The following is a 20,379-nucleotide window of genomic DNA, read 5'->3' as shown; positions in this document are numbered from 1 at the left end:
TGGAGCCACATGAATAACGTGACGGCAAACTGAAGTCTCAGTGATATAACACATCATAACGAGGTATTTAAAACAATGGTTTTATGTGGGTTATGTTAAAGCGAATAAAAATTATACTACTATTAGGGGTTGTTTGTTTACCTCTTAATAGTTCCATTAATAGACAACCTATGAATCGTTAAAAGATGAATCTTGTTTGGCAAGAAAAAAGTCTGTCTCTTAATGGTTCCAAAACCCTCTGAATGATTTTGTATCCTGAATCTCCCTTAACCATTAAGAGCCCTAATTTCATTGTACATAATTACCGAACAATTATATTTCATTTTACACTATATCATGAGAGCCACTTAATCATTCTGCACCAAACCATTCAATAATTACCAAATAGCCCCTTAGTTTTCTCTCTATTTCCCATACTTAAGTAAACCAACTATTTCATGATGTAAAGGGTGCTATATAGAACAAAAACTAAAGTATATGGGTCTATCTGAAAATTCCCAAATCTTTTCGGGTGTAGCCGGGTCTTACCCGTATATTTAGGAACCAATGGAACCCCGTATATCTTCCGGTCAATGAGCTTGCAGCAGTAAAAACATATGCTCGTCGTAAGATTTGGGTCTAGGGTTAGGTTACGAACACAAAACTCCTAAATCACTCTGCAAATCGCTCGTTTTCCGACTCGGTTTCTCTCATAGCAGCTCAGCGTCCCATCATCATCACAACGAAAAGGTATTATTGCTCTTTATTTTGGTTCCTTAGAGTTCCCTATCGGTTATTGAATCATCTTAATCCTATTCTACGCCATCTTTAAGTTTTACGAAGATATCTGTAAAATGGTGCTGGAATCCATCAACAATTGGAGTAAACTTCCGAAAATTAATACTAGATTGAGGGTACAGATTATTGCGAGTTTGATGCTGAACTGTTATTTTAGATAAAATTGTTTTGTGAACATGTCTTTAATCTGAAGTGGTCTAGAACGTTAAAGGAATATAATTGTGGATGTTGGAGTAAATCTTATAATTAGCCCTGTCATATGTTTAGCGATTTTAGGAGAAATTAAGAAACCATGCTTGCTTTGACAACTTCTTTTATCATGTTCTGATTGTCATTAGTTTTTTCAATCATTTGCTTTCAGGGATGAAAGCTGTCTTGTTTTAAGTCAAGTATAAACAGAAGAAACAGCTGATTTTGGGCATTCTTGGGTGGGGTATCTGTGTGGTTTAAGTTATGGAGATACCTATTAAGCCAATAGATCAACTGTTGGAGAGGGTCCTTTGCATGAATATCCTTTCATCAGACTACTTTAAAGAGCTTTACCGCTTCAAAACTTATCACGAAGTGGTTGATGAGATATACAATCAAGTGGATCACGTGGAGCCATGGATGACTGGGAATTGTCGTGGCCCTTCAACCGCGTTTTGCCTTTTATATAAGTTCTTTACCATGAAGCTTACAGTGAAACAAATGCATGGCCTGTTGAAGCACCCAGATTCTCCATATATAAGAGCGGTAAGCTCCAACATATGCTGTTTAGTACTTGTTTGATCAACAATTAAAAATGATTAATATTCCTGAAATGTTTCTTCAAGATAATTTAGTTGTGTTAGTAGACGTTGTTTTATGTTTTATTATCATCTATGGCTTTGTGGAATATATGTATTGACTTAAGTTGTTAAGCTGTTATAGCACCTGGATGTTCACATGGACAGCAATTATTCCAGTAAGCTATTAATTTTCACTTTCAATCAATAGAAAACTTTTTATAGGCATGCTGCAATAGCTTGCATCCTTAAATGGAAATACTATTTGATATGCAAGAAACACACATTCTTTTTATTTGTCTTAATGTTTCTGAAACCCCGTTTGTGTTGAATAAAAAGATTATATTTTAGAAGACCATTTGTCGGCTAGATGTTATACAATATATGCAGTATCTGGCTGCAGAACCTTGCGACATGCGTGAAAGACCTTGCCTCAGTGCCTTTGAGGGATTCCTTCTCGCTTGCTTGCTGTTTAAGCTCTTCGATCCTGTCCTGCTTTGATTCTTCGCTAACTTGTGCCCCCTTTTTTCTTTGGCGCTCGCCTGGATCGCTATCTTACTAGCAGTAGTGCTGTTTTCTATTTGAGCTTCCCTTTTTCCTTTTATCGAGCATAATGATTCGAATCGGGCTTTTTGGTAAAATTCTTTGCCGAAACAGTTCTCCCTTATCGGATGGCATTGGCGGTTAGCGTTCTTTATGGGTATTATTTGGTGCCAGTGGCCTCTTAGCTTTGTGCGCGACATCGGATGGTTGGTATCTCACCGCATAAGTGTCCCAGATGGACCGGATGGTGTAGTTTATTAGTGCTTTCCCGAGGATGTCTGTGCGTACTCTCCTGTCTTTAGTCTTTCTCGGCGTCAACCCCAAATACGRAAAAAAGAATTTGAGCATTACCCGCTCTATCTGATAGGATGACCTACTCCTTAGTTGAACCAGACTTTGCCACTCACCTTCATCTGAAAATACATCACTGACCTACAGAGTCATCAAGTCGCAAGGGCAGGCAGGTCGCTAAAAAGATAGTCAGTGCCACAGCCCAAGAAATTTCAAGAAGAACATTAAGAGAATAACACGAGATGATTGGAAACATGAGAAGTAAACAAGAAGGAAGTGGAGCATAATAGAATTTAGGAGAAAGTGAATAGCAGTACTTTTGCGAAGGTGGTTTGAAGAAGAAATGGAAGCAAAGAATGATGTAGGAGGAAGTTGAGTGAAAAGTGAAGGTTGAGATTTAATCAGATAAAGGTCTAACAGCATCTCATCATTGTCTTCTTCCTGTCTTTCTCCTTCGCCTCTTTCTTTCTTACTTTTAAAGAAGTGGTGCAAGTGTAGCTGTGCAAGGATTGTGATTTGGGATTCACTGTTTATTGCCCCAGCTATGCCCTGGCTCTAGTTTTCTGTATATAATGAGCATAACTTTCCATTTCACATTGTTGATCCCAATCCCCCATACCCATGGTCAACAATTTGAGCACAAGGTCAAAACCACTAGCATAGGACATAGGTGTACCCCTGATGAATGCTACCCCTTTCACATTGCAAGTTCATGAGCACCATTGTAGGGGTGGGAGACTGGGAGCCTTACCCAGCTTCACAGTTTTTTTCCTTATTGCAACAATTCATCACAGTTGAATGTGGTGATATGACAACCTCGCAATCCACAAAATTAAGAAAACATAAATCAGAACCCTGACACTTTACCAAGCATCATCAAAAGGAGTCCTCGAATATTACATGGAATCAAGTTCACAATATGATCCCGAGATCATAGCAATACTATAGATTTATACGGCCAAATTTCTTACAATGTGATGTTCTTCACAAAATTGTGCATTTTTAGCTTATGGAGAAAACATGCCACCTCCAAGGCTGTTTGGTTCGTAGGTTTTTTGTCTTTTACCCGTTTAATATGTTTGTGTTTTCAAACTTGTTTGAGAATGTGGGTATTTGATCAGTTAGGGGTTTGTATCTTATTTGCTAACCTATAAATGAACTTGAAGTTGGAATATTAAAGGCCATACGATAAGAAGGGTTAATCTAAAAGGTTTATTTGTAGTTGAGAATCATTTTATAGAAATGGAACTCAAAATTTTGACATCAAGGTTTGGGAAAGCTGCTGTAAGCTGACGTGACTATGACTGATTAATTGTTTTATGTATTATTTACATGGTGGTTCGGTTAAGTTTTTCACATACTTAGCTTTTAGGTTTTATATACCAGGGTTACAGAGTATTTATATGCAGGTACTGATATCCCATTTTTTTTCTGCAGGTTGGATTTCTGTACTTGAGATATGCTGCAGATCCAAAAACTTTATGGGGATGGTTTGAACCATATGTCAAGGATGACGAGGTACTTTCTTTGTTGCACGATTTCCTTTATCACTACACGTTATTGTGAAGCCGCTTGTTTGCAAGTTTGCTTAGCATCACATATCATGTTGTACACATTTGGGATGTCATATACGTCTAAGATACACATTTCTATAGAGATTAACATCCTTGAACTTTTCTCACTTGATTTGCTGCATTTGTTGTTTGATGGAATGCTATCCCAAACTTTGAGAGTTTGCCTGACATTTTATTTATTTTGGTCCAAAACTTAGACCATGCTTACAGAAAAGTGACTATATAATGTGATTTTGATTTTTCTGGTTGTATTGGTCAATGTCTAGGTGTTGGTATGTGTACGTCTTGTCCACACACTCTTCCTATGCTACATACTTGTGTTAGATTGTTTGTTTCTCTAACCATTGCATATCATCTCTTGTTGCATAGTTCCTTTCATCATTTTGATAGGGATATATGACAAGGTATTAGGTGCTGGGTTTAAGCTGTTTTGATACGATGAATGAATTTGCACACTATTGTATATGAAGATTACTACATGCAATATTCTGTCCCTTGTCTCGTCTCGTTGTCAAGGTCTAATCAGAACAAGCACTAGATGGTTCTTCACCTGACCACTCATATCAGCTCCTTCTCTCCACTTGGTTCTTACTATTATGGCAGACTGGTTTCTAAAGCTATGAACATGTCATGTTGTTGACTTGTTTCTCTCAACCTTTTGCTATGTCGCCGCATCGCAGGAGCGGTGATTTAAGTACCAGATCCAATAAACCGAAGAAGAACATATAGGAAAAGGAGTTATAAAGGTGGGATCTTCAGGTTTATACATGCGACTGTTCTGTTGTCCAGCATGAATGTACATTAGATAAATAACAAGGCAGTTTGGGGGAACTCACAATCATGATTACTATAAAATGCTAGTTTAAGGTGTATGACTTATTAATTCTTATAGAGTCAGATGCTAGCATGTCCTAAGGATGGGATTCCCCTTCTAATTTCCATTTGCTATCACAACTTGATAAATTATTGAGAAAACCTTTGTTCCCGAGTCTGGGAAGGTTGATTACACAGATACACTTCTGATAGTTGCCAGCTGATTCTTAGTGGATGTAGGCGACTCTCCTCCCAATTAAAGGAGTTGACCAACTAAGGGAGTAGTGGAGAAGAACAATGTCAGTAGCTTGAATTGTCGTAATTGAAACAAGAGTAAGATTTTTTTAATGGCTTTATGGGAAGTGCATTTTTTATTCTTATGGTTACTTATGATAAATTTCTTTATATTTTCTGGAGCATATAAGCTTAAAAGGCTAACGAAGTTATATGACTTCCCAAAGTCAAGTAGCAACTGCAGACACCAAATTGGATGTCAAGTTAAGGCTAAAGTTCCTGGAATATGGAACAGAGGGTTAGTTTAAAATTTTGAGCTTAACCACCTTGTTCGCAGTGACTGTAAGTATTAGAAAAAAGGGTAGAAGCCACCCTCTGGAGCGCCCCCACTGCACCAGTCTCACAGCCATCATGGGAGTGGTAAACCACCGAGTCAGCAGTAACTGGTTGTGCGTGGGTTTGAACCTGGGACCTCCTTTGTGGATGCCCACCATCCTACCGCTGAGGCAAGAAGTGCCGAGGCAACACATGGGAACATCCTTTGTTAACTGTATGGAGTAAATATATTTCATCATGGGGACTTCTTCGTTGGATATTGACTATGGTTACTGTAGCAGGAATGAAAGAGTGTATGTGAGTAATGATTGTACAGAGAGCAAGAGAGTATATAGTAGTCATGAACGAGGCAGGTGAACCTTATGAGGAGCAAGAGAAATGATATGGACTAAATGGAAGAATCATACTGAGATGAATTAAGGTACTGATTACAATTAACACAGAGAATTATGAGAAATCAACAACCCAAAATGGAATTTACTCAAAGAAGAACCATACTAGCATGTTTGAGAGGCTAGGCTTTCCAAAAAAGAACTCTCTATTCCCTGTGTAACCCCTAACAAAGAACCCCACTAGTATTTATAGGAGACCCAATGCTTAAGAAAAAGGAAACTGCCAAACTACCTTTACCAACAGAATTTGACAAAATTTGAAATGCTTTCTATTCATATGCTTTACTGGTCTCTTTTCTTGTTTTGCTGATGTGGCCCTCCCCTTTGGCTATATGTGAACAAAACTGGAGGCATAACACATACCTGAATCAACGATTCACTCAGCTGAAGCGACTAATTATATTATCATAGAGAAGTGTTGATGTGCTGATGATTCTGTACGAATCTGGGCAGACCGTTGGACCCAAGCACAGAATTTTCTTAACATCTAAAAACTTTTTATTAAATACTTTATATGTATGACAGCAGAGTCCAGCTTTGAGTTATCTTTAAGTAAAACCCACAAAGAAAAACCCTACGTTGACTTCTCAAACCCTTGCTAGACATCTAGTAACTGTTTGCATCTTTGCTTGTACGACTCCCTGTGGGAGTGCAAACCCCTCGCTTGTAAGCTACCGACTTTGCTTTGTAACTCATGTTTTTATTGACAAGGAAGATATAGATTGAAGGAGAGTGGGAAGATGAAGATGACAGAACCCAAATGGAGATCATTCACTTGGATATGATGATGAAAATGAGATTGAGGCTTTCCAGAAGTTTTTGAAGTGATTTTAGATCTACATGGTATGCCACATAGTTTATATAGATCTAGAACACATTAGCAGCTGCTTGAGTGGTGAGACTTATTCGTGGGTACATGGTAAAATTGAGGTCTTTTGCTGGTATATTTTAAAATCATAACAGAAGAGTGAATGGACAATACAGTTCTCTCATGATTAATGCAGGTATGATTACATGGTCTACAAATTGAATTTAGAATTTTTTTAGGTGAATGTGACTTGATTCGGTTCACAACTAATTAAGGTGGTATAAATTCTTAATTGGTTAATGATTCCTGAAATTAGCATAGTAACTTCTTCTTTGACGAATTGACACTATGGTAGCATGTGCATTTGGTAGCTTGTGTTTTTTAGCTTGCCTGGAGGATCATAAGTTAGAACAGCCCCGCTCACCGCTCATTCACACCTTTAAAAGCATAGCGTAAAGATATGATTGTTCACCTTTCATGCTTTTTGACCTGTTTTAACCTTCTAATATAGTAAATTGAAAATGGGAATTGAACTTAACTTGGTTTTCTAACTTGTTTACAACATCCAATTTTAATTTATTGAAGCAAATGAGGAACCGATGAGTACTGATTTTACTGTGTGCTCTCAAGTGCATGATAGACTCTCTTTGCCTTTTATTCTGTGTTATTAAATGATAATGTTGGATCATTTAACTATTTCTTTTCTTTTGTAATCGTTCAAGAGTTCGGGCAAATATAGCAAGGCTGTGGTGCAACTGGAAGTTTAGTTCTTTAGATCTACAAGTCCCCAGTTTGACCCGTGGCAGCTCTTTCAGCTTACATAGGTAGCATTACTTATGGTAGATGCTTACTTAACCTGGTCCTAGGAGCCTTATTTGGAGGCGGTTACTTGTTAGCGTAATTATAGATGCTTCTTACTGTGCATCGGATCCATTTGGTGCCTCATAGCACCATTAATTTCTATTGTTTTTATGAATTCAAGGGCATTTGTTTTGATGTCTGATTTATATAGTTTCTTTTGTCAGGAGTTCTCACCTGGATCTAATGGTAGGATGACAACAATGGGCGTATATGTGCGGGATTTACTCCTTGGGCAGGTCAGGTGCCAGTCATACTTTTGATCTCAATCATCTCATTTGCTCATTTCATCACTTTCACCCAACTTTTCTTACGTCATATCCTCTATTTATTTCTTTTGTTTGTCGGATTGACTTATGCAAGAATCACTGCTATGTGCAGTAACTCTATGTTCTACTCTTTGCCATGTGGTATATGCTGTCACTTCTCATGCATAGATCTGTTGCGGCTAATATCCTGCCACATGTACTAAACAACCAATAATCAGACCCTACGGATCAAGCACTTTGCTAAATGACCACAAATGATATCATATGAACTAGGGGTATTTGCTCCTATAAGATTTGTGCATCAGTCTAGACATAAACCAAGCCAAAACAACCCAGCTCAGTATCTCACACACGGAGGTGGAATCTGGGGTTGATAAGAGGTAGAGCGGCTGCTTCCGTAAAAAACCCCCAGCTTATGGAAAGTGTGTGAAAAACAGAAGCAGGAAAGCTTAAATTGTGAAAAGCTGGATATTAGTAAGCAATAGCAATACGAATAGAGGCAAGTATAAAAGTAAGTAAAACCTTACTACCGACTCACTAATCCTAACCTCTTACCTCTCGAGCTCTCTTCCTCCCATCCAGATCTCTACCCCTAGTCTGCTACCCTAGTCTTGCGTCTCCACGACCTGCTATCAGAGGTCATGTTCTTGTAAATGCCTAAAGCCGCCATGTCCAACCTCGGAAAAGCATTAGTTTAGACATGCTGACTTTATATGGAATCTATATTGGTATTAGAATCTGTTGTGGGGTTCGGTAATCTTAACCCAATGTTCTTAAGCTTCTGTGTAGAGACCCTTTCTTCTTAAAAAGGCAGACTGTGAATACGCTTTGCTATATCTGGGTGTGAGAAGAAAGATACTCTTCTTTTAGATGTATAGATTCGCTTGATAATTTTGGATTTAAGAACATTTTCTTGAACTGTTATATGTTTTGCATAAAATGCGATCTCAAAAGCCCATATTGTTCAAGTATTGTGCTAGCAATTATTCATCTGAGATGTTGCTTACATTTTTTCTTGTGTTTGATCCATTGTTTGTGGTCCTTCCACAACCCTCACAAGTAGTTCTTTTTTTGCAGTACTACTTTGACACCCTGTTTCCCCGTATTCCCGTTCCCGTAATGCGGTCAATTACAGCAAATCTCGAAAAACTGAAGCTGCCAACTAAACATTGTGGAGTAACTGGGGAATCTACTCGTGGATCAGATGACATGGCTCGTCGGCCTCCATCTGTTAAAGCGGCTCTTTCTGTTTCTTTTGGTCAACGGGCCCCTCATCGTGCATCCACAAGGGATTCCTCCCCTGTTCGTCGTACTCTCCCACCACTGCCTTCTTATGACAGAAAGGAAGGTGAAGATTCACGGAGATCTCCTACCCGCCGTCGTAGCCAAAGCCGTGATTTATCTGATCGAGATTATTCAGACAGAGAGAGGGAAAGAGGGAGGGATAGAGATAGAGAGAGAGAACGAGACCATGGAAGGGATAGAGATAGAGATAGAGATAGAGACAGGTATAGAGACAGGAGGCACGAGTACGATAGAAGGTCTCGGGACACAAGCAGACGAGACTACCACAAAGAATCAAGTTCTCGAAGGAGCAGGAGCAGAAGCAGGAGTAGGAGCAGAAGCCAAAGTGAGAGCATTCAGGCACGAAGCTTGCGGCTGGACCATCAACCAAGCCCAAACCGAGAAGAATCAAAAGACAGAACATCTGCATCTAGCAACCTAGCCAAGCTTAGAGACATGTACGGTGACTTAAGCACCGAAAAGGGTGATGCAACCGATGGTCGGGGTCCCGGTAGGAGCAATGGTGCTGAAGAGGTTATTCGGCTTGGTGGTTCTTCTTGGAGGTAAAACCTACGGACCATGTCTTCCATTGTCATCAATCTACACATACATACMTATATACATACATACATTCATGATGATTATGAATGGATGTATGTATGGTATGGTATGGTAAGGTTAAGAGAGGGTGGCATGTATAATTTACTATGAGGAGATTGATATGTGTTGCTTTCTTTGGGGTTCAATTGAGGCTTCTGTAATACTTACACAATGTATGCTGATCAAACTTTGTTACTTTCTAGTTTCTTTGAAACCATCACTACCATCTTAGGCTATTTGTTTTATCAAGGAAGAAGAAGAGGTGGTCATTATGATCCTAGCGGAATCTGGGTCTTCATCGAAACCACCTCTCTATTTTTAGAACTTATTATGGAGGACAAATTTCATCTTGATCCATGCTAAGACACACCGTCCTGCGTTTGGCATGATATGGAACACGACAAATACTTGGTGTTCCATGTTTGGCACGATATGAGACATAGACAAGGAATGAGATGATAAATTCTTGTTCCACAAAAATAAGTGGAACAAGATGGGACAAGATTGACACAAAAACTAAAATTTTATTAATCTACTCTCATTTTGTATATAACCTTAATATGATATTTGTTTTAATGATCACCATTTGTTGTTGACGCCGCCACCATCATCGGCGGCCATCGATAGCTATTGTTAATCACTGTTGGCCACCTTCACCTCCACCACTACAACAACCTCCATAACCGCCATCGGCTACCGCCCACCACCACCACTCCCAGTGTTGGCCAACTCTACCATCAGCTACCACTACCACCAATACTACCTCCACTGCATAGGCCATAATTACGTCCTCCACCACTATTGGCCGCCATTGCCACTCCTATTCACCATCTTCATGTCCTCCACAATCACTGTTGTCTACCGCCAACGCCACCCTCTACCTCCACCACCATTGTCCTTGTAACAACCTTCACCGTGCATCCACCAATTTATAAGGATTTTCCAAACCGAATAATACATAGTTTTTCCTTTGAACGAATCAAGTTTTTTTTATCAAGTACCAAAACTCTAAATTATTTGCCTAAAAAACCTTAATATATATTCTATCATTCATGTCTCACTCACTCTTTTGATTATTTCATCTGCATGATTATATGAATTCTATTTTTGTATTATAATATAGTAGATTTGTTGTCATCATCTAAGGAATCTCATACTTTTCGAAAAAAAATTACCAATCATATGAGATGATCCAACTTATATCTATTTTTAGGATTTCAAAACTATCCTTATTTTTCGTACATTATTGACTCCTTATTACTTAATATTGAGTGCATGAATCTTAAGTACTCTCCAATCTCTAAAACAAGAATAAGATTTCAAACTCTAACCAACATGGACTTTTGATTTTAAAAAAATGTTTCCAAAAAAGTTTGTTTTAACACTTAAATTTGAAAACGATGATGAAAGACATTAACATGAGTTGAGATGGAAACCTAACCAATTTATATTGATTTACACAAGTAATACTCTAAAATAGCCAACATTCTGACCGTAAATGATGTCAATCTAAATATTAAAAATATGTCATATGATGTTTTTGACAGTGAAATGGGTCGACAGTACTATGTAAAAATGATATTGTAGATATAAAAAATAATTATTGATTGATTTTGCATCTAGGAATACTCGGAAAAATAGTTTTATATGAATCACTAATATTTCTTGAATTCAATATAATTTTTTACGATTAAAACAATATATTCAAGATTATTTTTCATACCTATCAAGGACCCTTTTTTACATCTGATCTATTTTATAAAATATCAGGAATGGACCTGAATTTTATTTTTGCAATTCTTTAATTGCGAGATTGATTCCCTTATCAAGTTGTTGACCTACCAAACCCTCGTTATTTACGTTTCATCGGTTTTAATCAACTTTTATTTGTAAATCTTTGACTATATTTTCCATAATTCTTTCGAGTTGTATCCGTTTTTATATTTTTATAAAATTAATAACGTTCTTTTGAAGCTCGTGGAAAATTTTGTAACAAGTTGTAGGCCTATGGCTAGGGGTGCTTATGGGTTGAGTTGATCGGGTTGAAGACATTTGAATAACTTAACATAATGCATGCGGTTTAAAAAATCTTAACCAAACCCAACTCATGAGCACCCCTAGCCGTATTTTTCTAACATTGGATATGTTATTTCTCTACTCGTAATTTCTTTTTCATCATCAACCATTTGATACAACTTATCCATACTTCTTACGTATATCACATTCAGTTAATTTTCTCAATTTACGTATATATGTTTACAGTTACTGAACATATATACGAATGAGTTATATAGAAATGTGAATAGATTGAAAAGATGTATATATGAATAACGTACGTGATAGTGTAATTGTCTAGTCTATATATTAACAGAAATTCAACAATTATATTAAATCCAAGAAATAAATGGATATCGGGTCATCGGGTTGGGTTGGATTCAAATAATAGTAACCCAATATCAATCTAATACCTACGGTTTGAAAATTTTACAACTCGATTAGACATCAGGTTGCTTCGGATTGAATTATTTCGCGTTAGATTGAGTTGGTCAGGTTTTTAAGCACCCCTACCTATGTCCCATGTGACATATGTCCATGGTCATTTAACATCATTTCAAGGTAGTGATGGCCATCATAAATGACCGTTATAAATACATACAAATAAAAATAGGTATGCATATGTGTCCATATAACGCTTATTGGTTAAATGCTTACTGGCAAATAATGTCATCTTATTGTATAACATTTTGGCCATTAAAATTAGTTGTTGGTAAGCATCTTAAATCTGGTAAGTGCTTACTGGGTAAAAGTTTTTCCCCTCGTTTATCGGGTAAGACCCTCAGTCCTTGCTATGCATTTTACCAGATAAAATTCTCGATCCTTACCATGCTTAATCGTTAAAGGTAAGGGATATTGATAAACGTTTACCCGATAAGTGTTTAATAAACGTTACCTTATTTTAAAATAAAATTAAATAATATTAATGTAAACACATGTGTTGAATGAGATTACACTTATTTATTTCTAGGGTTGTAAACGAATGGCTCTAATGCATAGAGGTCCTACTGCCTTGTTGAACTTATGGTCCTTCAACAAGTGTTACAAAATGGGCCGATCATAACTTCTATCGTTATCTTAGATTATCTGTTTATTGTATAATCAGATAAAATGTCGGTATTGAAGACATTTAAATTCATAAATTATTTTTGATTCTTTAACTCTTACCAGTAACGTCCACATTCGTGCTATATACCAAAGAAAGCGATGTCCGCAAATATGCTACAGCCATACGTTGTCGTAGATATATAATGTTGACGTATTCGAATATACGTGGCTATTCGTTTTTGCCAGTTTTATTTTTGGAGTGAATCCAGTTTCTACTTGTTTCCACATGTTACTCAGGTTTTTAGTGAAATCTAGAACTTGCAACTTTAAGAATTAACACCAGCTGTCGAGGATAGCATCCTACCAACTGGGGACTACAGTCGGATCACCACAAATCTTAACTTATGATATTTTCGGGTTCGATATTTGTTTTCGCCCCTAATTTGGGACCACTCTTGTGCTTGTTAGGTGTGGCTAGTAATAGAAAACGCTACGAGGACGCTTGGTTTTTTGGGACATTTTGATACGTCCGATGTATTTTTAGCCGAATTCTATCGTTTTGATGATTTTTTTTTTAAGTTTTCTTGTTGATTTCAAGGGGATATTTTTAAGGTTTTTAGTTGATGTTCCTTGTATTTCTAATACCTCGAAGCACCTCTCAAAGTTTAGTAGGTGCACCTCTCGTACCCAAAAAAATTTACTTACCAAAATAAGTTGAGTAGATGTATGAAAACCATTAGAAACTTAATAGGTATGTCCCTACCTACACTTTTTGCTTATAAAAACCTCCGATTAGAAAAGATGTAAGGACTGTTTGGCAGTTGTTGAATGGTTTGGTGCAGAATGATTAAGAAGCTTTCATGATATAATGCAAAATAAAATATAATTGTCCAGTAATTGTTTACAATGGAATTAGAGTGCTGAATGGTTAAGGGAAATGCAAGATACAAGATCATAAGATGCAGATTTTTTTTTACCAAACAAGATTCAACTCTTAGCAATTCAGAGAGAGTGTATTTTTAACATCATCTATCAAACACCATACCATTAATTTTCCAATACAGATTCATAAAGCCATAGTTTGAATGATTCAACTTTTTGTTGTTCAATTATTGATGCCCTTCGAATGCTCAATCATTTTTTTTATGTTTTAATTCAAGATCACAAGTTTATTTCCTTTCATACAACTTAATTTACGTCAAAATTTTTTAAAAAACCTCATTTAGCCGAACGGCTAAATGAGGTCATTTTGGCCGATAATCGACTAAACGTACTTAACGTTAACGTTTTAGCCGGTTTAACCGTGCCAAAAGAATTCGTAAACACAACAGGAAATATAGCATCAGTCAGACCAAGATATTTCTTGTCGTCGGCGTCCGATATAAGGCCGACGTTATAGCAAGTAAGAACCGTACTACTCGAACCACATTTAAACGGGCAATACTGAATCTGGTAACTCAGCAATCCCGGCATCATGTCATCTTCCACGATCTGAAAACAGCTTTCTGGCTTGTTGAACTCGCCGCCGGTGGTCACAATTGAAACCGGAGTAAAATCTTTCTTATCATCATCATCATCATCATCATCATGTTTCTTTTTCTTATGATCTTTATGGTCCTTAAAGCGTGCATCATCATCGTCGTCGTCGTCATCCTTGGCTACGTTTACCTTCGAAACCGTCCATATGTTGGATCCATGGCAAGGGTTTTGGTCCTTCTGAACATCAGCTTCGATTGAAGTTGGGTAGGATCCGCGGACGAATTGTTCGTCGAGAATTATGGGGGTGAAGATGAAGGGAACTCCATTGTTGACCTCAAATGGCTCCTGAGTGATGTTTAATGGGCATGTGTTTTTGGTGGTTTGCGAAAGAGTGAGGCCGCCGCCGGTGCCACGGAGGAGGGGGAGGATGTAGTAGGGGAGACCTTTCAGAAGCTTGTTGCCGGCGGAGTCGTAGATTAGGTCGGAAGAGGTGGAGAGAAGTGGGAAAGTGGTGGTGATGATGAAGAGGTTGAAGAAGATGACAGAAAATGTTATCTTCATGATGATAAAAATGATTGAAATAAAAAAAAAATTACTAAATTCAATTATTTTGGTTTTTCAACGTGTTCGTGTTTGGTTACTGGTATTTATAGAAGAAGATGGTATTCTGAGTCATTAATGAGTTGTGTAAATAAGTCAGTTAGATTAATAAGTTTAATTAAGTCGTAAGTAAATAATCTTTTAAGATATTATTTAAACAAAAGCAATACTCAGACAACTGAACGTTATCATATAGTTTTATATTGGTTAAGTTTACGGATTGAAAATAAAGAGACCCTTCAGATTTTAAATGGACAAATTCAAATTTAAAATAAATTAATTAAAAATAAAAATCTAAAAATATAATAAAAGTTTTAAGAATTTATCTAATTTAAAATAAGAATTATTCGAAATTTTAAAATTATTTTCTATGTTTTATTTATATTATTTTTTAATTAATAAATTGTGTGATTTAAATTGATTATTGGCTTGTTAAAATTAACCATCTTCATTTTAAAAACTTGTTTCTAAAAATAATTAATAAAATAAAGGAAAAAGAAATGGATAAGACGAAAGTTCTTGGAAGGTTGCTCCTTCGTCCCCATTACTTACAGGCCCACCACGTGCATGTGGCATGCAGGTGGGGCCCTCCGAAACGAGAAATTATTTTGAAACTGTGATAAAATAGTATTGGAACTATCGACATATACACAATATTATCCTCAGGGAGATATATTGATTCCAAAATTTAAATTTAGAGTTGTTTGTTTATTTTTTTAATATATATTGTTAAAAAGTGAATTTTATTTGGTAAAAAAAATTCTTTTAATTGTTTTAAAATTTTTTAAATGATTTTATATCATAAGTCTTATTTAATCATTTATTGTCTTAATTTTGTCGTAGATAATTACTAAACAATTATATTTAATTTTGTATTGTATCATGAGAGTCTTTTAATCATTATGCATCCGATCATTTAGCAACTACCAAACAACTCATTAGATTTGGATTTGATAATATGATGGAACCAGGTGATGCATATTATATGTATTCATTTACTTATTTTTATCTTTATAACTAAAATTTTGACAAATTCATGTATGTGAAAGCGATTAAATGAATGTAAAAGTTAGTTATAACTGTTCAAATAAACGCTCTTGATTTAGTTGTAAGGGTTGTAAAAATGTAAAGGTTTGCATAATAATCCACCTCTAGGTAGTTTATTTTACAACCTATTTCATTTGTACAATCAATGTAACATGATCTTAATTATCAATTAGTTCATCTACAATCAACGTTGATGAAGTGGAAAAGGTAGTTACAAAATTATCAATTAAAGAAACTGAAAAAAAAAAAAAAAAATGGACGGTTTAGATCAAAGTTGTATTGACCGTACAAACAAAAAAGGTCGTATTTGAAACATATACACATACACACACATATTATAATATGGTAAGAATGAAAGTTATGGTAAGAAAAGATTTTCAACCTTGAATTAATCTTAATTGAATATCAATAATAATGAAATGCATCAGATCAATTCTCATAACGAAGCACAATTTATAAGATGAAAGTGAGATTAAAAGTGATCAAGAACCAAAATCCAGTCTTATATTTCTCACTTTAACCCATATTCTAACACAATACTTAATTTATTATAATATTTAAAATTCATTTTGTATCAAAACTTTTCGTAAATCCAAACTCTGTATGGTCGACAATACTTTCTGCCCATGCGCTTCGATAAGGTTTTCATGTTACTTGTTTCCTTTACTTACATACCTTGTTTTTCCTATTTCATTTTGGAAGTGTCACGTGATATTTATATGTATTAAAATATTATGATAAATATATTATTAAATACATAATATTAAGTTTAATATTAAAATTTTAATATCATTTTAATTTGTATATTAACATATTTGAACAAAACATGTCAGAAACACGCCGGCCGCCGGCAAAGAGACCATTACTTCATAAATGTTGACTGTTTTCCGACCGAACCCACAAACACCACCGGAAAAAGAGCATTACTTGGAGCAACACATCTCTTACCGGCGGCATCTAATTTAACTCCGACGTTGTAGCAATTAAGATCGGTGCTACTCGAACCACATTTAAATGGACAATGCTGAATCTGGTAGCTTCGCAATTCCGGCATCATGTCAACTTCTACGATCTGAAAACAGCTCTCCGGCGTGTTAAACTCGCCGCCGGTGGTAACAATTTGAAGACCAGCAACATCTCCGATATCGCTCTTTGCCGTTGACACCTTCCATATATTGGATCCGCCGCAAGGTGTTACGACGGCTGATTCAATGGAAGTCGGATAGGAGATACGAATTAGGTTTTCGTCTAAAACGATGGGGTTGAAGGTGAAAGGGATCCCGCCGTTGATCTCGAAAGGTTCCTGAGTGATGATGTTGATCATTGGGCATGATGGATCCGTGGTGTTGCCGGAAAGAATGAGTCCGCCACCGGAGCCATGGAGGAGGGGAAGTATGTAGTAAGGGATGCCCCTATGGAGGTTGTTGCCGGAGGTGTCGTATATGACGCCGGGAACGGTGGAGAGATGTGCGTGTGCGGTGGCGAAAATGATGAGATTGAAGCAAAGGAAGGTCAACTTCATCTTGATGAAAATTGCCAAAAATTGTTTAGTTATTTTGTGGACAAGTATTAACGTAATATTTTATATATGTTTGAATTTATAAAAATGATAAAATTGTTTTTTTAAGAGGTGATGAAGTCCAAATATAACCACAAGGATGATGTCTGATTGATTTGAACTTGACTCCAAAGGTCAAAAGTATCAGGAGGTCCCAGATTCAAATCCAAGTAGGAATAAAAATCTCCTTTTGGCCACGGAGGTTCAAATGCGGTGAATCTGGGTTATCTGCAAAGTATGTGGTCGCTCTGAGATTAGTCGGCTCGCATAGCAGGTTGGATATCCAAGTTAATAAAAAAAAATTCCAAATATTTAATTATTAATTTTTTAATTAAAAAAAATACAATTTATTTGATGATAATACATAAAGTTACATACTCAACATATTTTGCGAATGGCAAAATATATATGCATAAAGAATTCAGACACACTATGAAGATTGGATGGGTGTGCCAAACGAGTTCGAAAACACAACCGGAAAGATGACGTCAGTCGGAGCAAGAAATCCCTTGCCGACGGCATCTGAGACAACGCCGATGTTATAGCAACTACGACTGGTAGTACTGTTCAAACCACATTTAAAAGGGCAATGTTGAATCTGGTAGCTTTGTAATCCCGGCATCATCTTATTTTCCACGACCTGAAAACAACTTTCCGGCGTGTTCGACACCCCGCCGATGGTAACAGTTTTAGCAGTTGCTGCTCCGGTTGTCACCTTCCATATTTTAGATCCCTGGCAAGGGTCGGCGATATCGGCGTTTACGGAGACTGGGTAAGATTCACGGATGAATTCTTCGTCGAAAAGAATGGGGGTGATAATGAAGGGAACGCCATAGCTAAGCTCGAAAGGCTCCTGAGTGACGGATAATGGGCATGTGTTATTGATGCTGCCGGAAAGAGTGAGTCCGCCACCGGTGCCGCGGAGGAGGGGGAGGATGTAGTAGGGGACCCCCTTCAGGAGCTTGTTGCCGGCGGAGTCGTAGATTACGTCGACGGCAGCGGTGGAGAGATGTGAGAATGTGGTGGTGAAGACGAAGAGATTCAACAAAAGTGAAGACAATGTTATCTTCATGATTGGAAGTGGAAGAAAACTGAATTCAATGCTGAGTTTTTATTTCAAATGTTTGATGAATACATATATAGAGTATCTTTGAAAATTAAATTGTATTTTTTTTTGTTTTTCATGTACATATCATGCTTGTGTGTATGCCATACAAATTGCACATGTGCATGTGTGTATGTCAAACAAAATCGATTGTTCAAATTGTACGGAGATTTCATTCCAATTTCTACCAACCAAACGTATAATCAAATTTCATTCTAATTCCTTTAAATTCAAATTTTATGATGGATTCCAATTACTTCAAATATCATTATGTGAACCAAACACCCCCTTAAAATACCATTGTTGCATATATGATACTGTTTTGATGTACCTACAATCTTATCCGAAAAAAATAAATTATAATATTGATTTCTACCGGTAAGCATTTACCGAGTAAGCATTTGGGTAAACGACCCCTAATAAAATGTCTTTTAAAAAGTATCTTTCAAAACATAAATTGGATGCAAGTATTTTCTTCCTGATACGTATTTTTTTTGCGTTAATTAAGAAAAAAGTTGTTACACTAAATAGAAACTAAATCAAACTTTGTTATATTTTTTCCTCTTCAGTATGCAAAAGATGAAATTAATTTCTTTTTGTTAGAGTAGTTTTGAAAAATATAAACAAACACCTTAACTTTTGACCTAGATGAAAAGAGAGGTTCAAAATAGGGACTAAAGGGCCAATAAGTGAAAGAGGTGGACACAATTGAATCATTTGGAAGACACATTGATCGGGTTTCTGGGCCAACTTACATACACCAACTAATTTTTCAGGAGACCCGCGATCACGAATGATCTGTAGTCATCACAAATGGACCTCCATGGCCATAAGGGTTTTGGTTTCGAACTCAGGATTAATAACATTTTCCACTACATTGTCTCGAGGCTTAACCAATGTGGCAGAAACCAAGTGGCTAAGATACATTCGATGGAGACATGTGATTCATGGATACATGAGATGCACAAACATTTTACAGGGGATAAGTATAACCGGTATTGATGATCAAATGGAATAAATTCTATGTAAACTTCGTGTTTTAATTTGGTTAGTAGCATATGATGTCATGTTTGAGTTTGAAACGATAATTAATGGAATGAAAAGTTAAGAAGGCTTTAAAGCTATCAATTTGATTAGAATCGAGATTTTATACATAACCGAAGAATGATTAGTGAATACAAGCTTGAATTAATGCATGTTTACGTGTACCAAGAACTCAAGAAGTATATATGATTGTTAGAGTCGTTACAAACAAAAGAATTAATGAGTTAAATTGGTGATTACATTGTCTAAAACAGCCAAAATAAACGAATACATCATACTGGTTGACTTTTGAAATGCCAAAATCTTACTTGTGAGTCACGCAGGAAACACAATGACCAAGTCGTGTCTGGAGTCACTTAAGGCAACAAAGAGCGAGTTGTGTACGGCAAGTTTCTTGAGGTCGCCACAGTAAGATGACATTGATGGTCACACAAACCTGCTATTAGGCAGTGCAACCATATTACAATGACAAATTAAGTATACGTAAGTGTTTAGTGACATATCTGAACATTTAACATGGATGTTATGACATGTGTAGGCGTTAATTCAAGACAGATTAGCAACACTATACAAGCAGATGGATTTCATATAATTTACGGAATTATGATACATAGCAATGTGTTAGTGCAACCTCGGGGGGGATTCTTGACATAATGCATAAACATAAAAGTTTGAGATAAAAGAGAAACAAGTATGTAATAATAATTTCCAACACAAGTCAAATATTAGTATATAAGGAATCGTTTACTAAACAGTTATCGGGTAATTGTTTACTCGCAAGAGTCACGACTCTTATTTACTTTATTGGGTAATATTTTCAGTCATGAAAATGGATTAATGGTATACGTTTATAATAAGACTCTTGATCCTTGTTTTCCCTCTTACCGAGTAAGGTTCT

The 20,379-nt window shown here is 36.5% G+C and overlaps 4 protein-coding genes across 7 annotated transcripts; 1 reads left to right on the top strand and 3 right to left on the bottom strand.

Annotated features, from left to right (window-relative positions):
• The first annotated feature begins 609 nt into the window (after positions 1–609).
• Positions 610–9,760, top strand: LOC112525142 (pre-mRNA splicing factor SR-like 1). 4 transcript variants are annotated; one of them, XM_025135113.1, is made up of 5 exons: positions 610–729; positions 1,139–1,512; positions 3,816–3,896; positions 7,561–7,632; positions 8,740–9,760. In XM_025135113.1, exons 2-5 carry the CDS (start codon positions 1,231–1,233, stop codon positions 9,511–9,513), a joined length of 1,209 nt encoding a protein of 402 aa, XP_024990881.1. In that variant the 5' UTR covers positions 610–729; positions 1,139–1,230; the 3' UTR covers positions 9,514–9,760. The 4 variants fall into 4 exon arrangements, with proteins under 4 accessions (XP_024990881.1, XP_024990884.1, XP_024990882.1 ...); XM_025135116.1 differs by having other exon boundaries at positions 7,561–7,637; positions 8,740–8,879; XM_025135114.1 differs by having other exon boundaries at positions 610–1,512.
• A 3,813-nt stretch (positions 9,761–13,573) lies between these two features.
• LOC112525303 (kunitz trypsin inhibitor 1-like) lies at positions 13,574–14,746 on the bottom strand. The gene has a single exon (XM_025135377.1). The coding sequence runs from the start codon at positions 14,686–14,688 to the stop codon at positions 13,867–13,869; it is 822 nt and encodes a 273-aa protein (XP_024991145.1). The 5' UTR covers positions 14,689–14,746; the 3' UTR covers positions 13,574–13,866.
• Positions 14,747–16,636: 1,890 nt separating this feature from the next.
• LOC112524739 (miraculin-like) lies at positions 16,637–17,296 on the bottom strand. The gene has a single exon (XM_025134696.1). The coding sequence runs from the start codon at positions 17,294–17,296 to the stop codon at positions 16,637–16,639; it is 660 nt and encodes a 219-aa protein (XP_024990464.1).
• Positions 17,297–17,663: 367 nt separating this feature from the next.
• Positions 17,664–18,443, bottom strand: LOC112525598 (kunitz trypsin inhibitor 2-like). Its single transcript, XM_025135787.1, has one exon. It carries the CDS (start codon positions 18,402–18,404, stop codon positions 17,763–17,765), a length of 642 nt encoding a protein of 213 aa, XP_024991555.1. The 5' UTR covers positions 18,405–18,443; the 3' UTR covers positions 17,664–17,762.
• Positions 18,444–20,379: the final 1,936 nt, after the last annotated feature.

This window comes from Cynara cardunculus, assembly GCF_001531365.2.
Source record: "Cynara cardunculus var. scolymus isolate 2C chromosome LG 13, CcrdV1, whole genome shotgun sequence".
Classification (NCBI taxonomy): domain Eukaryota; kingdom Viridiplantae; phylum Streptophyta; class Magnoliopsida; order Asterales; family Asteraceae; genus Cynara; species Cynara cardunculus.
Note: the sequence above shows the minus strand (reverse complement) of the source record. Positions and strands in the feature narration are given on the sequence as shown.